The 21,964-nt window shown below is 36.2% G+C and overlaps 1 protein-coding gene across 3 annotated transcripts in view; it reads right to left on the bottom strand.

Moving 5' to 3' along the window:
* VWA8 (von Willebrand factor A domain containing 8) overlaps window positions 1-21,964 on the bottom strand; it is a 186,201-nt gene that overhangs the window by 110,414 nt on the left and 53,823 nt on the right. For all 3 annotated transcript variants that reach the window (XM_054058259.1, XM_054058269.1, XM_054058276.1), the window contains 8 exons: window positions 21,192-21,326; window positions 21,033-21,110; window positions 14,829-14,989; window positions 13,547-13,660; window positions 4,935-5,103; window positions 4,527-4,604; window positions 1,208-1,323; window positions 223-329 (listed from right to left, as the gene is read on the bottom strand). In XM_054058259.1, coding sequence (XP_053914234.1) covers window positions 223-329; window positions 1,208-1,323; window positions 4,527-4,604; window positions 4,935-5,103; window positions 13,547-13,660; window positions 14,829-14,989; window positions 21,033-21,110; window positions 21,192-21,326 — 958 coding nt within the window. The remainder of the gene's footprint in view (window positions 1-222; window positions 330-1,207; window positions 1,324-4,526; window positions 4,605-4,934; window positions 5,104-13,546; window positions 13,661-14,828; window positions 14,990-21,032; window positions 21,111-21,191; window positions 21,327-21,964) is intronic.

Genomic DNA, 21,964 nt, shown 5'->3' with positions numbered 1-21,964 from the left:
CTTAAAAATGACAGAATAAAATTCCATGAGCTGGGAACACAGCATACAACACAAAAAGATCAACATACTGAGAGCAGTACTGCATTCTGATATAGCAAATCCAAAGCTATACATGACTTAAGCAAACTACATTTAATTTTGAGGATAATTAATACACCGTTATATGCTCAACTGTCTGACTAACACTCATGAAGATTAGGACAAAAAGTGACAGAAGCTTACATGTGTAATCCTTTTCCTCCAGTTTGTTCACGTCATCTTGACTTGTCTCAATACCAGAATCCTGCAGGGTTTTATGTAAAGCTGATCTGGCAAGGTTTGGCAAAAACCTAAATAAAGAAAAACAGGGACGTTGCACCTTAAGGCAATTTTCTTAAAAGTTTTCAGTATTTTCTGTAATCTAAAATTGGTATAAAAAACTTTACTTGGACCTCCAAAACCTGAATTTCTATTCCTTTCACATTTAAATAGCATCCAACATTTCACCAATCCCTAGGCAAAAAAACTGAACTTCTCGCACACTTCACTAACTATATCAGTGGCTGTGTGCTTATTTTAAAAGGTTTCAGTGTTATCAAATATTACAACAGGGTTGTAACGCAAGATGGATCAGGACTGGAAGTGTGTAATCTCCTCCCTTCACTGCCAATAAGAGCTACAATAGAAACAATGTTTTTTCGGAAATACCTTTTCCCTTAACTCAGTTCACTGGAACCCCAGGTTCTAAAGAAAAAGTGAGCTCTGGTGTGTCCAGAACAACAGCCATTCAGTTTCCTAACTTTTCTTTAGAATTTGCTTTCTTTCAGAAAAAAACAACAACAAATTAACCAACCAAAAAACAAACCTCAGGATGTTCATAACTTTTCTAGATACACCTTTTTAGAACTGAAACCAATCCTGCACCAAATATCTAGTCATGGTAGGCATTAATATATTCCACTTCGAGTGTTTTGAGACAGTGGAATAATGTCAATAATGGTGACCTAATTTGTATGTTAACAAATATCTTCATAACGATGAGGAAAGAGTACAAATTTCCACTCATTTCCTAGGTTTGAGAATACCATAGAAATACTTTTATAGAAACAGCAGACTTTAAGGAGCAAGACAGCAATTGTACTAGCTACTAAAATGCATTAAAAGTTATCTTGCTTGTTAACAACTGTCCAAGAAGCTCTTGAGCTTTCATCAAAACTAGCACTTGTACCTGGAAAGGCAGGCTTTATTAACAGCATAGTAAAGGCTTTCATCTGGATGTTGTGACAGTCGACGACAAATTCGCAGTAGTTGTCGAGTAGATAAAGATGAAGCCAGCGATTGTGCCTGTCAGAAAATACAAGGCAGTTTAATTATTTGATCACTGGCATTTGATCTTGGGATTTAAGCCGAACAATTCATAGGTGCCTTCTGCCTCCTACAGCAGCTTTCACTTTGTAATCTGCACGCTCATAATTCTGTATTTGCTGCAATAATTCACTGCCATGGAAATCACGATGTCAGCAAAAGATTAGCCTTATGATTTCACTTGATGAGCAACAGGAAGAAAAATGTGCTGATAACTGTATTTCGTATTGCTACGCAAAACCTAACACTGAACAGCATTAACAATAACAAGGAGGTCATCCACTGTAAAAGTATCAACTAGTCAACTACTCTTCACAAAATGAATATGAGCTCCACATGTAATGCTCTGGCAATAGTTTCTGGCAGGATTCTTGGACTTATAAACGAGACAACACTGGGCAGCAGTAAGGAGATTGTATCACCTCTGCACACACCCTCTGGGTGGGCTGTTACTGGAACAGTGTGTCCCTTTCTGTTGTCCACATGTTAAAATAAATGATAAAAACTAGACAGGATTCAGCAAAGAGTTACAAAAATGATTCAATGCCTGAGAAGGCATTCAAACATCAAACAAATACAGCAACATTTTAAAAACAAGCAAAGGAGCCCAGAACAAGTGAGCATTTAAAGAGGGATCCAAAGACTGAGAAAGAAATCATTCTATAATTATATCTACCGGATGAAGGTATCTAATACAAATAGGTTCCTTATTTCAGCAGGAAATACACAACAATGAGTGTGATCTGATAAGTCACGCCATGTTTTGCCTGGGTCAAGTGAAATATTTTAATTAGACAATTTCAAAACATTTTGTTTTGGTTCATACAAATGATTTCTAACTGCGTTACAATTATCGTAATACATTATGTTGTTTCAATTGGAAAAAAAATCCTGAAATTTGCCACCCAGGGAAAAAAATAAGAGAAAAGCAACTCCTAGCGAGTTTCGGTCTTTCTTCATCCCTTAATCACTTTTAAGTATGAGAAATGTCTTAGCACCAATACTTTCCACTGAAAAACTTCAGTTTTGACAAAGAGGCATTAATATTTTAAAGAAAAATCAGTTCTGTGAAACTGTACAAAATGATTCTCAAATGCTGAGAAAGCAAAGGATGATACTTGTTAGCACAGCTCTGAGCAATGAGCAACGATTTAGGTTGGGCTAACTGCAAAGACTCCTGCTCCTCCGGCTTTCATTGACAGAAGATTGCGAAGCATCTTCTGAACCATCACAGTTTACCACACAGGTCCATGGACATTGTCATGTAAATTGACGATGGCATTTCAAGCGTTATTTCAAGACCTACACAGACATGTATGAAACACAGGCAAGAGAGAAGGATGAGTGCTCTATCCTTGTTATCCCTGCTCATAAGCCAGAACCCTTGTTGCCTTTGGAGATGTTTTCTTTCCAAAATTATCTCAAGCAGTTGAAAGATTCCCAAGTAGGGTAAGTTTTGGCAGGTAAGCAATCCTAAGATACAACCTGTGGGATCATACTTATGAAGAATGGCAGCTGGGCACAGTAATTGAGGTAGTGGTTTTCATATGTTGTAGCACCTTAACAAGTCCGGTCTCTCAGGACAAGGGGGCAGTTTAAAGTCTAAATTACATATAGCATCAGATTCTGCAGTGAAATAAATAAGCACAGAGGACAGGATCACAGGAGAAAGCTGCATCACATCATCTGAATACTCGCAAATGACAGTGAAATCTGAGGAACACATTCTCTGTGAGGAACACAAAGGCACATTTCTTTCTTTTCTCTTTCCTCTTTTTGTTCATGTTCTATATTGAACAACTGTAAACTCAAAATCAGGTTAGTGACAGTGTGTAATATGCTCGAGGCATCTAACTCAACAGGATCTTGGCTGTGGTCTCTAGATTCTATTGTAAATCAAGCAAACAATTACAATGACACAGACAACGCCCATAAGCTGAACAGTCTTCAGGTATTCTATTGTTAATAAAATCACTTGAAACAATGGTTAATATTTCAGGATAATCTCTGGCAGAGACTTACTTACTTAGGCAACTCTATAAATAGCCTGACATACCTAAGTCAAACACTTCAGCTCTCTGCACAGGCATGCTATTGCCAACATGTCTCATGTCACTGCTGATCTAGAAGAATCCTGCCTCGATCTGTACTGTGACTCGCCTCTCATCCAACATCATGTACTTAATTTAGATTTCACAGTGCTATAGAAATCCACATATTTGGAAAGGATTGTGTAATGCTATATTCCAGCACGGTATGACTCCAAGTATGTTAAAACCAATGTATTTCTACATTAGGCGTAGGAAGCCAAACAGATAACAATAACAACATTGTCTCAAAGTATACCTAAAAGTCAACCTTTTTACTTACTTTTTTAAGCTGAGAAGAGCATAGCAGCCTCTCTCAGCTTCTTAAAACTAATATCCACATTAAAATCATGAAAACTAATAAGAATGGATTATATTTGCATATCAGTTAAACTGCTGGATTCCACTGAAAACATTTTACATTTTAGTTAGATGAAAACAATCCAGTGCTTTAGTTGCCATAGCAATAATTTATTTTTCTTTTCACCATGATTTGACTGTATCTTTTCAAAGCATTTTGTGGTTATTACATCAGCAGAACTTATTTTTCTTACTAGTTTAATAGAATAGCCTGTAGCAGTTACGCAGCCAGGAGTTCTGGAGCTCTCTTTTTCTAGTCTTAGCTGCTGACCATCAGCATTTTATAACTGCTAGGTAGCTCCCATTTTCCAAAAAGCCCGAATAATTTCAGCTATCAAAGTTCCAATGACTAAAACAAAGTCATCAAAAAGTATTTTGACAGATCTGATTATATCCATACCTATTCAAAAGGCAAGTCAAGCATGTTTTACTGAGCTGTGTATCTAAACGCACTGACAACATGAGTACCGTTCTGGCTGACTTCTCTGGGATTTGGGCACTTTCCCAAAAGCCTGATTTATGCAGATTCTAAAAATGTACATCATAATTCAAAAACCTTTATGGCACGTGGTACAGTAATTGCCAACAATAATTTTCTGGAGCTGGTTTTCCAATCAGGCAGTCTTTGAAATAAAACTATACTATGCTTAGCATGCTTCACCCAGCCTTTGTTAAAACAGTCACAGTAGGAGAAAGTAAATTAAAAAAAAATAAATCAAAAAATAAAGGGCTCACCGTGGTGTCATTTGTCTCCCGAAGCTTGTGTGTTAATGACAACAATTGCTCCACAGCAACACTGGGTACATTTGGAATCTGCGTGCAAGAAAAACAGAATTAATCTTACTGCAAGATATGTAAGTTCCATATACAGCCACAACCAGATGCAATGAGTTGCTTTATTTACACCAAAAAAAATACAGTTCTGACAAATAGAATTTTTCTATTACAACATCATTTCACATCACAATAAGAATGTTCATTTATATCAATATCATTAAAAGATAAGCAGATATGCTGCTTTGATAATTCTTGAAAATTAAGACTCATTTATGCTACACTGAAATAGCAAAGTATTTTGAAGATAGTAAATAATCATTCAGTAAGCAACAGTAAGTAAGTGCCTAAAATATAGAAAATACTCACCATTTCTTTAATAACTTGAATTTCTTCACTTTTGCTTAAAGACTGAACATTATGAAAAAGAAACAGTGTCAGAAACTCTGGACCCAGCCACTGTTGGGTACTGCTTCCAATGACAGGGGGTTCTGCTAAGACCACTATTCTGAAAGAAGGATGGATAGGAAATATAGACCTGCAAAAAAAAAGTTTTAAAATGCATTACCTAGCATAAGCAGTGAATATCAACTTTAATTATTACATAAAATAAAAAAAACCCACTTAAATTATTGTATTGAATCATACAAACTACTGCACTGCAACTTAATTTTAAAAATAAGACAAAGACTGCATAACGTGACTTACAGTTTTATAAATTTACAGATTTTTTACACTCAGAAGGGTACCCAAGTCTCCTCTTCTCATATGCAACAGGACCCACGTGCATCAAGATGAACAAATACCAGGCTTAAGCTACAGCCTATTGCATTGTATATCTGGAATGGACACATCTCACTCACCTGATGGACTTTTACAAATGCTTTCCCTAAAGCAGGATGTCTCACAGGCAAATTGGAGAGAGAACAAGATCTACTGGAGGCCCATTAATGTGTAACTTCTTTTACTCAATTAGACTGACAGAAAGGATGACACTGTAGAGATTGGCCAAGATGCTACGAAGAGCTCGATTTAGAAACAGTTTAGGGACGTTCCCCTTACTGATGCTCTTTGTGGCCCTTGGAAAATCACCTAGACGCCTGGGGTTGGATTAATATGCCTAACTTCATATTATTCTTGAAAATTATACTTCAAAGACCAAATCAGCCATCTCACCCTTGCCTCATTTTAGAGTCAGCATGGGGAGATAGGTCCCTCCAATGACAGGTTAAAGACTTAATATAAACCCTACTTGGTCCTTCACTCATCTTGCTACATGTTCTGTCTCGACTACAACAGCTAGAGACACTCCCTGCGGAAAGCACCTAAACCTAGCCATTACCCGTAGTTTGTCCACATCATACTCTCCCAGAACCCACAATCATATCTTCAAAGACATTGAAGTGCAGATATCTTTTTCTTTTCATGTTTGTTTACCCACAAATCTGTCTAATCCCTTTCTGAACTTCTTCATCCTATTTGCCTCCACAGCTTCCTGTGGCAATACATTCATTGTTCATGGTGGTAGAAGGTACTTCTATTACCTTTATTTTTAAAATCTTTATGGAACTGGCCTGCTAGCTTTAGTGTCCCCTAGTTCACACTGCAGAATTAGGTGACTAACAGTCTCTGAGATACTTGCCTATTTGATTCCATTGAAGACAAGAGAAGCTTATTGTGATCAATACAAACTAAAATGTATACTTTTAGATGCGTGTGCTGGGGCAGCAGAAGATTACTACCTCAGTTTTGGGTATCTTTGCCTTCTTCACATCTTTTGTCTCCCTTATCTATACAAAATTATCACCTTTTGGGACTGGGAATTTATTGGTACTCATCAATCAGCACAACTGTATGATCTTTAGAAGCAGCAGAAATAATAGACAGTAACAAGTTAGATACAAAAGCTAGTCAAATTGTGTAAGGAGGGCTGGTTTTCAACAATTAATTTCACAGTACTTTTAATAAAATAGTAGACGTTAATTGGCAAAAGCAAGTGAAATTTAGTTAGAAAGCTTATATTACTAGATATGCCTGTTATTAAATCCTTTTCCATGTAAATTACTACATTTGAAATTCCAACTCTTGGAGGTAAGTATTCTTCTTGGGTAAATTGAATCGGGAAATGATAGCATAAGCAAGAAAATCTGAAGACAGAATATGACTATTAAACATAAATTAACAAATATACTGTGTAATTGGCTCATCTGTTCATCACAGCAACAAACTTGTGATACAAGAGACCAATTATATCAAACAGTCTCTTGTATCAAAGCAAACACAGGGGTGGCATGAGTTATTCTCAGCTGAAAGTCATAAGCCTAGAAGCTACTCCCCGACTGATAAAAATAGAAATAGATGTCTGAAAACATCACATGAAGGAGGAACCAATGGGAATGTCACTGTCACTAAGCATAAAAGAAGGTCAGGAAACATTAGCCAACCTTATAATAGAAGAAAATGTTTCCTAGATAGGATAACTATTTCAAGGCCAGGTTGAATGGGGTGTATGGATAGCCTGATACAGTGGGATGTCCCTGCCCATGGCAGGGGGATTGGAACTAGATGATCTTTAAGGTCCCTTCCAATCCTTACTATACTATGATACTACAATAAACATACATATACTTCCAGACTCAGTTTCCCCAACCATTACTAAGAAGAAAAACAATCCTCCTCTAGAAATCCACCAAACTTGAAGGACCAGTTCTGGTCTTTGCACAATACCACAAGAGAAGACAAGAAGCATTGAGATTTCCCTAAGAAAGAGAACACATTTCTCCTGTACCGCTCTCCATGTCACCGTCTAACTTGAAAGGCATGGTGGGGACAGCCAGGGAAGGCACAGGGAGAAGTGGGAGAAGAGGAGGTGCAAAGTCAGGGCAAGCTAACTAGGTGATACCAGACACTGACGTTCTCTCTAGACTTGCACATATTGCAAAATTGCTGCTATCGGTTTCCATTTTGTAAACATGAATAAAACTATTTGGCTACTTCAAAAGCCTATTGTTTGCACTGATGTTTGCAATGCTGAAAACGTCAAGCTAAGTGTATTATTAAAACAAATGCCACAAATTACTCAATCCTGCAGCGCTTTGAAAGCTCTCAGATTCCATCACCAAAACTGAAGAGCTTCAAAGTTGTTTCATCTTATAACAGATCAAATCTCTAAGGGAATAAAATACGAGCTCCGACATGGTGCTACATTTTGAAAAAAAGAAATCCTTTACATCTTGTGTTCTTTGCAGATGAAGGCCAGGTAAGTGTGTTTTGTTAAAAACTTGACACTTTTTGAAGTAATCATTTTCAAACATAGTGAGAAGATTTGGTGCTAGTTCATTAGTACAAAGAGTCACTATTCTCTCTATTAAATGTTTACTGACAACACAGACAGCGCAGCACTCTTCTAATAACATGCGTGCCCTTCTTTTAACATCAGTGTTTAATTCCAATCAAGAATTACCACCACTGCTCTCGAGAGGAAGATGACAACCCACCCTGTTCAGGGTGATATAAGGGAAAGATTTTCTTGTTATTGGCACATGGTTCTGAGCAATGGAAGCTTTTTCTTAAAAAAAAAAAAAAAACCCAGAAGGGTATTCCTAATGCTGTCTTGCAAAATGAAACTACGTCTCTTCCTGTAACATGATTTAATAAATCTTATTCTCTATCAAATTTTATGAGTTGGGAATTATTATAATACTAGGACCACAAAGACCTATTGTTGCTTTCTTGCTAGTTTAATTTCATCAGTTTAAAAATTAACAGATTACTTTATCTGAAAATTGACTAAATTGGAAAAAACCCCACAATAAAAATTAGTAGAAGCTAGAAAATGCAAGCAATTAAAAACTTCTATTGCTTGCTACATTCACTTCCTGCCACGTTTTATATTTGTTTAATTTACCGTGTTTCTTTTCAATCTAATCGCACAGAAAATAATCCACTGTTTGCAGGGCATTAAAACCACCCATACATTATGAGTGACTTCTTTTAACTTTTGAAGAAACTTATCATATACCTACTTCTAGATTTTCTTATAATAGCTGACTTACTGCTTCCTACACCACAGACTTCTTATCTGTGTGTGTATGTGTGTGCATGTATTGTGGTGGGGATATCTACTCAAACAGGATAAAACATTGTACTATAAGACAAACCAGCACTTCATTGCTTGTCTTGTAAAGGCCGTGCACTGCCTTTACAGTATCTGTCTCAGTGACGCAATGGATGATTACACAAAAAATTCTATGCATAAATCTTGGATATGTACAGTACCCGAATACACTTTCCTCTTAAATCTCTGAACCTGTTCAGAAAAATGAATCATACAATCATTAAATGAATAAGGAATCAGCAGCTATAATTTCTTTCTATGTAAAAAATCGTTAAGGACCATCTGTCACTTTCTTAAGGACAGCTTTTTTTTTTTCCTCCTCAAACTCATAAACAAAAATACTTAATTTCCTTACATGAGTGAATGTCATCTTACTGTGACTGTCTGCTAACTTAACTCTGCAGCCAAACTGGCACAAAAAAGAAGACAGGAAAAAGTACTCCATACATACTGCAAGGTACCTTGTACCTTTCAGGCTTTCAGGTGGCCAAGGAGCACCCCAAAATCTCAAAAGGCAAATGTACTGCTTGGACCTGTCAGTACCGACAGAGCTATTGCACCCACCCTTCTCAGAAAAATGCTGGTAGACACAGCAGATGTAGAAATGTAATGAAAGTAATTAAACAACAGTGAACATATAACTCAAGACAATAATTAACGTAATTTAAAATAAGAATGTATTTTATTAGCTCTTACAAACATAATAAAACTTTTAAATTAAGTTGTCCAAAGATATAATTTATAAATAATAGTGTTTTAACCTGCAAAACTTGAAAACAATCTCAAAACCAAACAATACTTTCCTCTTTGTCCAGCACTGCTCATGACACTGCCATGGTTTAAGCACATACATATTCTCTACTGTAATACTGTTTACATTTACACAGAGGCATGTGATTCATCCAGTCTACCCTGTGATCTGAAATACCATCCCCTCTATTTAGCAACAAAATCTCTCTAGACTTATCAGGGTTGGAAATTAAGTAATGGATTGCACTCTCCTTTCTGTTCTACTACACATAAATATTATTACTGTTGAAGCACTAAAAATTAAAGGCACTAAAACTTCTCAAAAAATACCAAATATTTTGATGCAGGAGTATGAAAGCTTAGCACAACATGTGCCTTGCTTCTCTGAAGAAGAGACTCCCTACAACTTCTCCATTAATATCTCAGATCTTTCTCTTCTAAATGGGAAAAATCTTTAGGTCTGTCAAATGCTCTAACAAACACGGACTAAAAAATTGTTCAGAGTAGTTACAGCTAATTGTTCAGGAACAACATTCCTTTTCTCTAAAACAGATTTAAACAGAAATTCTGGTTTAAATTTCCATTCACAAAGTACTGGGTCCAAGGAGTCTACTAAAAAGCATTATCAGTTGTCCTTTTCCATTATGAAAGACATATTTGTATTTATGCAATTTATGTGTAACTTAGAACAGCATCTGGCTGCCTCATTAGAATCTTAAATTAACAGAGAGCAACAGTGAGTTATTTTGTATTTGAATGATTAGAAGTAGCACGGAAGATAAACTGCAAACTGTACTACACATGGTCACTACAATCAAGAACACTCTTGCACGGCAAAGTTGACCCAAAGTAGGGGGAATATGTACTCCATGTTCTCAATTTCTCTTACATACAGCAGTAAGGTATCCATTCTCCATCTCAAGTGCCTTCCAGTCTCCAGCTATTGTTTTTTCTGAAATCTTGAAGTTGGCCTTGTTTTCTCTTGATCTTGTATCAGCTCTGCTCATAACTATTTTTAGCTACTTCTTTTATGTCCTGTCTGACTGCTTAGGCATTTAAAACTGTCACACACTTCCACTGAATCAGTAATATGCCTCTCAGTACGTTTGTTCCTCTTCCACCATTTCACATAAAGAACTACATTAGTACATGAGATCAAGTAGGTAATAAAAAGGTTACTAACAAAATAAAAAGTTACTTTTGCAAGTGTCTAGCATACATGCTATGTACTGTATTTAAAATATGTATATCGGTTTCAAATACACAAATGAGAACTGAGACCTCAGACTACATGAGTGAGATTGGGGGTGGGGGGCAGGTGTCAGAACAATGCCCTGATTCAAACAAAACTCAAAACCACTTTGCACAGGCAACTTCCTTCTGGAAAAGTAATCTTAACGTGCCACTCAGCAAACATTCCAGATTCAGCTGCAGCAGAACTGGGAATGACAGCATATACTCTACAGGCCTGGCAAAGAGCAATTGTACTGAAATTACATTAGTCAAATCCAGTAAATTGGGATAACTAAAGCTCTCTTTTCGTTCTGTTCTAACATCAGAAGTGTAGGTAAAGCCACAGCTATTGACATACAGCAAAAGACATAATATTTCTCATCAACATGGAAAGCATCTCCCAGCTGTGACTCAGAGGTAAGAATTTGTCCAGCCAATCTGCAAATACATTCAAGGTACAATGTATTCTCTGCAACACCTCCACAAAGCCATATTTTGCAGGCAAATGAGGGATGGTTAGCACCATTGTGTTTTCTTAGGCTGTGATTAAATCAGCCGTCAGTACCTAGGTATCATTTGATGAGAAAGTGTCTGGAGAGAAAGGCTAATTTTGCACCAATAGAAGGTACTGAAGCTTGTAGCGACAGGTAACAGCTGCTGCTAAGGACGAGTAGCAAGGGGGCTGCAGTACTGAGCAACAAAGAGCAACTATCGACATGGCGTCCTGGGGGCAGTGACAGCTAGTGATGTTTTCAGAATATGTAACGGACCAAACCCAAAGATGATATCTTAGAACACCCTCAGTTCCTCAAAGGCTGATGAGAACAGTGCCCTCTCTTCAGAGGAGGGGTTCACTGAGGCCACAGCAAACTATAGCCAAAACCAAAGAAGTAAACACATGTTTGCATTACTTTACCCTGGCTTCTTTTGAATATGTTAGTACAGGAAAAGTTGAACACAGGCCAGATTGAATATTTCACCCAGGAGAAGGTGGGATTCTCAGAACAACGGACTTCAGCTAATTCAGTATAAAGTATTTTCATCTCTATTCAAGGTGGTGCTCAGATCACACTGAGCTTCCAAATCCAAAATGCCTGTATAGTTGGGTTTCTGTTTGGTTGATTGGTTGGTTTTAAGATGAAGCACTAATCAGAAAAGTATTCTTGTCTAAGACAACAGATTCCCGTATTTACGGATTAGAGGGTGAGAGCTAACTGTCAGCCGAGTAAATCAATTAGGTCTTAACAATTCACAGTAAATTCAATTACAAAATATTAAGGTGGCTAGGTAAAAGCAGTACTCTGCAATCTGAAGGAAAGGGGACGCCCTTCTGAGGAAAGTCAAAACAATGGGTTAGTATAAACAGGGAGACAAGGAATCTGTATGTGAAGCTCTAGTCTTGTGAGAGAGATTGGACCCATGAAGAGGGACAGAGCTGAAGATGAATGTGTGATGAATTCTGTAGGTTTTTGGAGTATATTAGCATGAACTAAAGGGTACCATGCAATAAACAAAATACCACAGCCACTGCCATTCATTCTGAAAGATCCTCAGACAAAACCACGGACATAGAGCAACTCACAAGGCAACTCATAAGGCAACTCACACAATGACTATAATTTCGAAATACAAAGTCCTATGCAAAGTTGGGATACTATCCAAGACTAACCTTTGGACCTTTTTTTACTCCTCTTTTTCAAAGTCTAGGCTTAAAATCCTGATAAACAGAACACTTCCCAAATATGCATAATTCTTCACTCAAATAAAACAAATGCAGGAAATGTCCATCCAGCTGGGTGTATGGCCTGAGCAGCATGGATACAATTTGCAACAAGTAGGCTTAGTTTAAAACATAATTACTAGAAAATTAAAAACAAAAAGGCCATGAAAGACTTGAATTTGAGTCCAGGTTCTAAAGAAAACACTGTAATTTGGATCAAAGGAGAATCAGAAATAACAGAACAACCAGGCCGCAAAACAGCTTTTCTAAAGTGTAGGCTACGGAGAAGGTCCAAGGAAAAAGTTGTATTCAGGGAGACAACTGAGAGAAAGGGGGCAGCATATCATGAAAGAATCCCTACTATAACTGATAAGGCATCTTCAAAGTCTAGGCACACACATACCCTGCAGTCTAAGTATGAGCATGGACATTCAACATGAAACTTTGACTGTTTTCCAGAGATTAGAGCCATTTAAGAATCACAGTATGTTTTGCTCCTCACATATTACTAGATATTTGAATGAGTTTTTTTGCATACCCTCAACAATATCCCTCCCATTAACTACAACTGGTCGGCAGTGTTTGACTATGTATCAAGTACAGACATCAGAGGACTAGAAAATGTTTCAATCAGTGCAATGTTTCATACAGTTCCACAGACAAGTGGAAGTGAAGAAACAAAAAGAATAAGCATAATGGGTCCCAACCCATCCTTAGGATTTCCTGCCCCATATTAGTTGTAAATTAAATACCAGCTTTCTAGCTAATGAGGCAAAGGAAAGCAACAAGCTGTATTTAACTTCAATTTAGCCTTATTTTCCAATACTGCTAATAAATGTACCAAAATTAAATATTACATAAATTTCTAGCTATGGTTTTATGGACTTATAGTTTCAATTTCTAAGCCCTTCTGTTAAAGGATAGTGAATGTTTTCCTTTTAGTTTGAGCTCTCTAAACAGGATATAATTTTCTCATGCCAGAAAAAGAAAAAAGCTCACGAGGAAATTGACGTTTAAAATATGTTTCTCTTAGTGACTGTAAGGTATCAGTTTAAAAGGGAAGCATTTTGCATGACGTTTCTGTAAAAAAAATTAAAAAATATCAAGCTTTTGACAGGAAGAGATGCTGTTTGCATTCTATAGTTGTAGCTGACAGTTTACCTTTCCTGTAGTTCCTCATCAGAGATCTGTAATTCTTCTTTTAATTTTTGATATCTGTCTTCCCTTAACAACCTGGTGCCATCATAGAGAGTCAGTTCTCTGTCATGTATTAGTCTGTTTGAAAACAAAGAATAAGCTTGATCTAGCTTTTGAATTGCTTTTAAAATATTTATTTCTACTAATACTTTCTTAAAAGCTACCTCAGTCAACGCAGGTCATAGTAAAACCAAATAGTTACACCAATTTAAGATGCATCCAGGTGCGGATGTAAAATAATTAGCATAGGTACACAGTTTGAGAACAAAGCCACCCAGTCAACTTAGTTTAAACAGATATGGTAAGAAAATGAAAAACAAAATAATTCCACTTTACCGTTAGAGTGTGCATAAATGGTATAACATAAATGTTATACTTGTACCAGAAATACACTTCTGTTTAATTTCTTGAAGCAACATTCAGTTGGCTTTAATGACTAATACACATACAGACAGCTTTTATTTTTTTATGCAGAGGTTGACTAGATAGAACACATGCCCATGTCAGAAGAAAAATCCGAAGCGAAGCATAATTCTCTCTTCTGCCCTCTGCAAGTGTATGTGTATTATTTATGTATATATAAATAAAAGATGGCACAAAATGTTTTTGTTACAATGTGCTTTTAAATTTGGTGATGTCCTTTAAGTTTATAAAGAGCAGTATACAATGCAGGCACACAAAGCAGCAGAAACATCTGACCTGACAATACATATTATTATTAAAACAGTATCTGCTATTATGACTTCTCCTCTAGAAAGTTTATTTTTTTATCAAAACATGAAATAGAGTTTAGGAAGAGTTCTTTGCAATCAGTATAAAGTATGCTTTTACATATAAATGTAATGATCACATCTTATTTAGAAACAGAATGTATTCGAAGTATTTCAAACATTTTCTGACATTTTGCATTTTCAAACCACTGTGCAAATATTACTAATTTTTAGATTTCATAAGTTTAGAGTAAAATCTAGCTCATTCTTCAATCCAGACTGACATTCAGTATTTACAAAGAGCTGAAATTTCCTGTATTACAGACTTTTAAAGAACATTAAAGAATTGCTTCTGCTTTTAAAGTATGTAAGGGCAGAACATTACACATTCTTAGAAACTTCACTGCTCAGCTTGACTTTTACACCATTCATGAAGTTGTAGAATCTTATTCACCAGAAGAAATTGTATTTCTCAGTACACATGTACTCAATGAACACATCACGCACACCCAACTTATCCGTGCTCACATCCTGACCTTTGAAGTACAGCTAGAGTGCCAGGGTTAATTCGATGAATACCATCAAGAACAACAAGCTTTCCTTCCAGGGCAGCAGTAACAAGTGGTGATGGTCTCCAAGCAGTGTCTCCATTAGGAAGAGTATACCTTTGCTGCAGCAAATCTCTAGCAGTCATGTCCTGTAAGGATTAATCAATCAGAAGAATTAGATTTATGCTGTAATTTATTCACCTGCAAGTACCTGTTTTCTCCTTCAAAAACTGCATTCTGTTTTCCCTGAGAATTTACTGAAAAAATATTAGCAGAAAATCTTCAGTTATTTTTCTAAAACTTACTGCAAATGCACATGCACACATCACGTTAAATAGTCTTTGGCTGTTCTAGACTTGCCAATATCACCTCTTTCAAACTAGAACAAAAGCCTTTTCCCTCCCAAATGTAATGCAAGCATAAGAATTTGTACATAGCTTTATGTACAGAAGGGGGCAGCAACTTACACCTGGAAGAAAAAATGTCATTCATTTCACACAGAAGAAGTCACCTGAAACAGCAAAGGTTTCATCATTAAACTTAAAATCAAACCAACAGGACATTCTGCTTCTCAGCACGAAAATGCAGTCGAAGCGTCAGAGAAGAAAAGACCCAATAAGGAGGAAGTCAGCAATACACAAAATACCAGAAGTACATAGCATATCACAAGATAATACTTCAAGGATAAACCAAAACCAAAAGTAAAATCTAGCACACATATTTTGTAATAGATCCTCCATCATAACACATAAACACTAGAGCACCGAAGACATACTAGCCGTTTTGTGATCTGGAAGACAAAATTCCTTCCTCAGGCTGTGCCGTGAACACAACCCAAAATCAGATGAGAAAAATATTTTCCATAGTAGCTGTAGCTTTTGCATATGTCCTTTTCACAACTATACACCTTTTGAACTTTAAAGAATAAAAATAGAACACATTACGTCATATGACCTGAATCATTTCCTCTTTCTACATTTCCTTAAAAGCCTTAAAATAACAAAGTCTGGTTCCTTCAGTGCTTCTGCGTTTGTATCATTTAGACCTTTACATTTACAAAACCAGACTGCATATTTACCATTGTGTTTCTGTTTGGTTTTTGTTTTTTTTTTTTAACTGCTGTGTTTGCTCTTTTGTATTTTATTAACAAATTACTCTAAAACCAGAACATGAAACGTTTTTATCAAAGCCAGAGAAAAATGTGGTTTTAGGACTTGCATCCGAAGTGTGCATACAGTAACTAGTAAATGCTGTACAACTGAATATTCAACTAACACAACTCTGGAAATTCGCCTCTAGAGCAATGAAACAAGATCGAGTATGAACTGCTCAGGAGCCTAGCATGCTATAAAGAATGCCCCTTTGTAATTCCAACGGCCTCTTGAGAGCCATGCATTAATTTTCTGGAGATAAACTGAGAAGTGTATCTTGCTGCAAAATACTTCCTGAAATACAAAATCAATGTTTATATTGTAATTTAAATGGTTGAATCAGATACATTATAGTATTGCATTAAAAAGAAGCGTCATTTGCTAACATCTGTGAAGTTTCTGTAAGGGTTTTGTTTTATGGCCAAGTACTTGCCCAATGACTTATTGTTCCTACTTATTCGCTCTATATCAATTTTTAATATATGATATAAAAAAAAAGATTATGAGATAGTGTTATAACACATTAACACTAAAAATCCCTCTCTTCAAAAGAGAGATAATAGAAGTGTATTAATTAATTTTTCTTTCTCTTATTTTGGGCACTTTATACTACATTATATTGCCTTGTGAAACAAAATGCTTATTTTAATTTGTAACAGTCATTGTAACTTATGCACTTTACATTGCATTGTTTATTTTCTAAATAAGTTATATACAGGGAAAAAAGGAGTGAAAACAAGTAGGATAACATCTAGTTCAGCCCCTTTAGCAGCTACAGAAATACAAACCTCCAACCCAGTTGTCTGTCATGGCTCAAAGTGCTAATCATGTTCTTGGCAATTATGAGGTGAAAAAATCTCTGTTTCCTGCTTTTCATGCCAATTTGGACTCACACTTTGTTAGTATTTCTCAAATAAAAAACTGGAAGGAATTAGTAAAGAAAAATTATGAGATCATGCATAAAGAAAGAAAAAAAGAAAACCTAGAAACAAAAACATCACAGTACACAAACACTATTGATATGCCTAAAGACTGTTTTTGCAAGGAAATAAAAGGAGCAAGTTGCTGGAAAACTGTTATAACATCACTTTGAACACTACTGGGTTTTATCCCTGAAACTCTGGAGGGAGAATATGTTTTATTTTAAGCTATTTAACCCAAAAGTTCCCTAACTACAGTCTGCAAAACCCAGCTGGCTGCTGCTTCTCATCTGCTGTCACTTAACTCCATTAAAAGACAACTTAAGAACAAACTTTTCCTAATCAAGATGAGTTTCCTTTGTCAACAATTTGCCTACATAGAATTGCACACAATGAGAAACCTGTGTGATGATGTCAGATATCACAAAGGAGAAAGGAATATTTTGCTGAGCCAACTGTTAGCAGAAGAGGTGATCTATGTCCTCAAAAGGTCTGTGAACTCGTATTAGCTAAGTTTTGTTCTCATTTCACGACATAAAAGCTTTTAGAGTTCTTTTTTTCTGTGATAGCAATCAAAAGAGCTATGCCTTTTCACACTGTAAAGAATGGTGAAGTAAATACTAGAAATAAAAGTAAACTTTATATATATAATAAGATCTAAGAACTCATTTCTTCACAGAGTCTGAAGAAAAACAGTACTTTTGCTTCAGAAGAAGGATAAGTGCCCTACTACTTATTTTTGTGTCTGCAGAAATTACTGGAAAACTAAAGCCTCCCTAGTTTTAGAAATGGATTTAGGACAACATGGTACATCTCTCAAAACACCCCAAAAGATACCTTTTTGAAGCAAAGTAGAAAAACGTGCTAAATTTACAGCATTATCAAACTTCTCGTAGATTTCATTGCTGAATTACTGTATGAATTAATACATTTAACATTTGTTCTGTCACTAAATTATCCTATTCCTTTGCTATGCAAAGCCCCAGATATGTTATAGCATATTTTAAGGAAAACAAATGCATTCTCAAAATTTATCAGAGGACATATAACTCAGCTATATTAAATCATTTTTTATACAATGCTTCCTATAAAACATTTGAGATTATGTAAGAAATCGTACATAAGAAATATCTTTTTGTATCTATACACATGTGGATCTTATTTAGTCTTGTCAACACAGGAATTTATAGCAAATAATGATCTCACAGACTTTTATTTGCCTTAGCGACACCAAAAAGCCTCTGTATAAAACCACTTTGCCCTTTGAACTTGATCAAACCTTAGTGAAACTAAAAGAAAGTTCACCTCAGTGGGAAATACGTCAAAATTTGGCCTAGATTTCATTTCTGCAGGAATTACGACCCCTCTAGAAGAAAGATGTTTACTGAAGAACTAATTTCATCAAATGTTTCCGAAAAGGAAGTCTTCTGCTCCTCTTCAGTGAAGCCATAGCAATTAAAATTAGGATGTTGAAAAACAGTGGAAATGTTTTTAACAAAATAATTGTCTAATTTTGCTGGTGAGTATCCATTAATATATTGGGTACAACAAAACAAGGGTTAGGGTATGCCTGTCCTTAAGATGTCAAGATGCAAAAGTTATTTTCCTGGGACAATTTAAAAATATGTTTGGAGAGACAAGTGCAGAGAGTAGTATGCAGGCTAGCTGGACACACTCAGTTCTGGCTCAGAAACAACATGTCTATCTTAATATACCACTGCATAGAAGGTAATAAGAGCTGCTGGGAATCTAGGTATGTTGCTATGAACATAACATAGACTCGATGAGGCCATGCAGCTTTGGAATCCACCTCCGCTCACACCACTTTAAAGCACAAGAAAAGGGCACCAGTCATCTGTCTGACTCCACTGTGCAGATACAACTTCAGAGTTTGTGCCTTTATTAGCTGAAGCCACATTGAGGGAAGGAAAAGCAGTGGGATCCTGTCTGGGAAGGTTCTGAGCAGTGCAGGAAAATGTAGGATGGACTGCCTTTCTTTATTCATTATCAGTAATATTTCTCTTGTCTATTTTCTCTCACTTTTTGTGTGCTTCAACCCTTCAACCTTTCCACCCATTTCTATCACAGTCTCTCTCTCCCCACATGCCACCGCACTTCCAAATCACTGCCATTTATTCTTTCGGAGGTCTCCATACTCCATGAGAAAAATTTAAACAAGCAAAGGGATTGAAGAAACAGACCAATGTATTGCATTAAATCTGATGCTAATGTTCCTTCCCCTGCAGCATTGCCAATTATCACTTACAAATGTAAATCCTGTTATATTTGGTGTATTTTGACTCACAAGATCATGGGAAACTCTTGACTTCATATTTTATTTGAGAGTGTTCTTATTCCTCAAGGTTAAGTAGAAAAACTTACATATGTGATCCCCACTGTAAAAAGCAAGCAAATTAATTAATTCTACTTTTTAATCTTGTGACTTTTCAGTTTATGTCATGAGGTCAGAGTGTATCAAGATCTAAAGACTGACAATTCTTTCCAAACACTTCTGAGTGACCACTGGCTATGGAAAACCACTGTTAAGCAGGACAGAGCTTGGGGTTTGCAAAAAAAACTCTAGTGCTGTGACAAAGTCAGAAGCACTGTCTGGACAAAATCAAAGGGAAAATCCCTAAATGTACAGCAGCCCCACTGCACCATGTTTACCATACTCCAAGACAACTGACAGCCCCAAAACCTTCACCCCCTTATTCTGCATGTCCAGCCTTCCTGGAACCATTACTACCACCTCTATGCTAATCTTTTTAAATAACAATTTTACAGTTTACTCAGTAAAAATATTCACTCTGCCCTTACTTTGTCAGTAAATTTCTTCTATCAACTCACAAAGAATGCAGCTGCAACAATAAGGTACTTATACCACCTTCAAAGTCTGTGGATGCCCTTAAGACTTCTCCAGTTCTTCCTCCTTGTCATTTTATCTCGTAATTGCCATTTTAAGGCAACTATGACAACTTCCTGTGCATCTCTCAAACAGTATTAACGCACACTTCACCCTAAATTTATCTTTAAAGCCATATCTGTACTAAGACACAACATAAATAAAATAACAACAATTAGGCTAAGGGCAGAATAAGATTACTCTCTGTTTGTTATAGCACCTATGAATAATGAACTTAATATTCTTTGAATGTAATATGTATATATTACATTTAAATACCTTCATTATATTCCTTCATTTTATATTTCTAGGATGCAACACTTCTGAACATGGAACCTTATCTTCTAATTTCCACCGCAACACAGTCCCATCACTACTGTAATCATCATAGTAAACACAAATGTAAAAAAAATAAAAAGCACAATATTCATAATACTGTTTAAAATTCCACATATTAGGCATCAGAAAAAATAAACATGTAAGAGGATATCAGGTGATATTGACAAAAGATTTACATAAAAAAAAAAAAACCAACCAAGACTGACAAGATTAAATAGCATATGGATCAACAAAAAAAGACAAAAGGTCTTCCAGAGGCATTCAACGCCCCTGAATTACTAGTGGTCACCACTCTGACCTAAAGGCAGGAAAGATACTTCAAAAGGAAAAAAAAAGAAAAGGAGAAAAACTGAGAAGACACAAAAGATACATTTTTCTTCATGACATTCATTCATGCCGAATCACAGAACAAGTTGTCAGTTCTCTGGCTAGGAGAAAAACCACTGTGTTAAATTGTTGTCCTTACACTTTATTTAGATTACCTCTCTCTTTCATCGACAACGAAGTCAATAAAATCAAAGGAAAGCAGTATCAGGGCTAATTTAAAGGTAATAAAAATGTAGTGTCTATATTGCTGCACAGTATCCCCTCTGTTTAAACCTGCAATATAAAGACACTTTACACAAGCATTCTAACAGAGAGTATAAAGTGCTCTATAATGATCAGAAAATTTTGCTATCTTCGGAATCTTCACTATCTTTTATTTCTTTATCCCATATTGGTGATCATCAGTGGTTTTGAAATCTGCCGCTGTAAGTGAAAACAGCTGTGGCTTTTAAAAATCACCGAGAGAGAGAACATACACAAAAAATTGACATCTGTGTATTATATTTTGGATTGTATTTAAAGCATGATCATTAGCAGATAGTTTACTTACCTGGTACAGCATGACAGGTTCTATGCTGTATCCCAGCATATCAGCAAACTGCTTAGCAATAACTGTTTTGCCACAGCCCTAAAAAATTGAAAAATAAGAACTAGTTTACATTCTAAGGAGCATGGGGGAAGGATGGAGAATAAAAGTTTAAATGCTTACTTTTGCGCCAATTAGACACATATCTTTAACCATATGGGACTGCATCATTTCTGCCAACAGTTGATTATGGCTGGAAGTCCTTATGAAATTATCTGATCGAGGACGCTCTTTTAATAGCCCAGTCCCAGCTGGAACCTATTAGGAAAAAAAAAACCACAAATGCTAAATAAGCCAATAAGCTGTGATAACTCTAGGTTTTGTGTGGACTGAGTTACGCTTCTCCTAAACTACTGTAAATTTTTGCTCATGTTTGCCATCTATCAAACCTAAATATCCACTTAAACATTAAATCATATAATTTCTAATAGACAGCTTCCTTCACACCTCCTTTTTCCACTCTTTATGAAAAAAAACCCTTAAATGGGAATAATTTCAATTACAGCACTAGGGTCTGCAAAGAACTTGAGGCTGTTCATGCTAGAGACAAAATATAAAAATCACCATTTATTGCTCATCAGAGAAACATGGAACAGAAAGAGCAATCTGTGCCGTGAAAATCTGAAGGAGCTACTTTGACCAGAACTCTGGAGAGTTTCAATTGTTCCACATGTTAAGGCATTTGCTCCAATTCCAACTCCCATTCTAGTCTGGCAACCATTTCTTCTGCAAACTCTTTATGCCCTCCTGTTCCCTAAGAGACATTCTACAGATGTATTTTCAGAAGGTATTACCTACATGCTAAATGAAAGCAAAAATCTTCTGCTCCCAAAGAGAAAAAAAATACCTGAATCCGATTCCTACAGACTCACTGTTTTCTGACCAATTCCCGTTTG

The sequence above is a fragment of the Cuculus canorus genome, chromosome 1, assembly GCF_017976375.1.
Source record: "Cuculus canorus isolate bCucCan1 chromosome 1, bCucCan1.pri, whole genome shotgun sequence".
Lineage (NCBI taxonomy): Eukaryota > Metazoa > Chordata > Aves > Cuculiformes > Cuculidae > Cuculus > Cuculus canorus.
The sequence above is the reverse complement of the archived record's forward strand: the minus strand, read 5'-3'. Positions and strand labels throughout refer to the sequence as shown.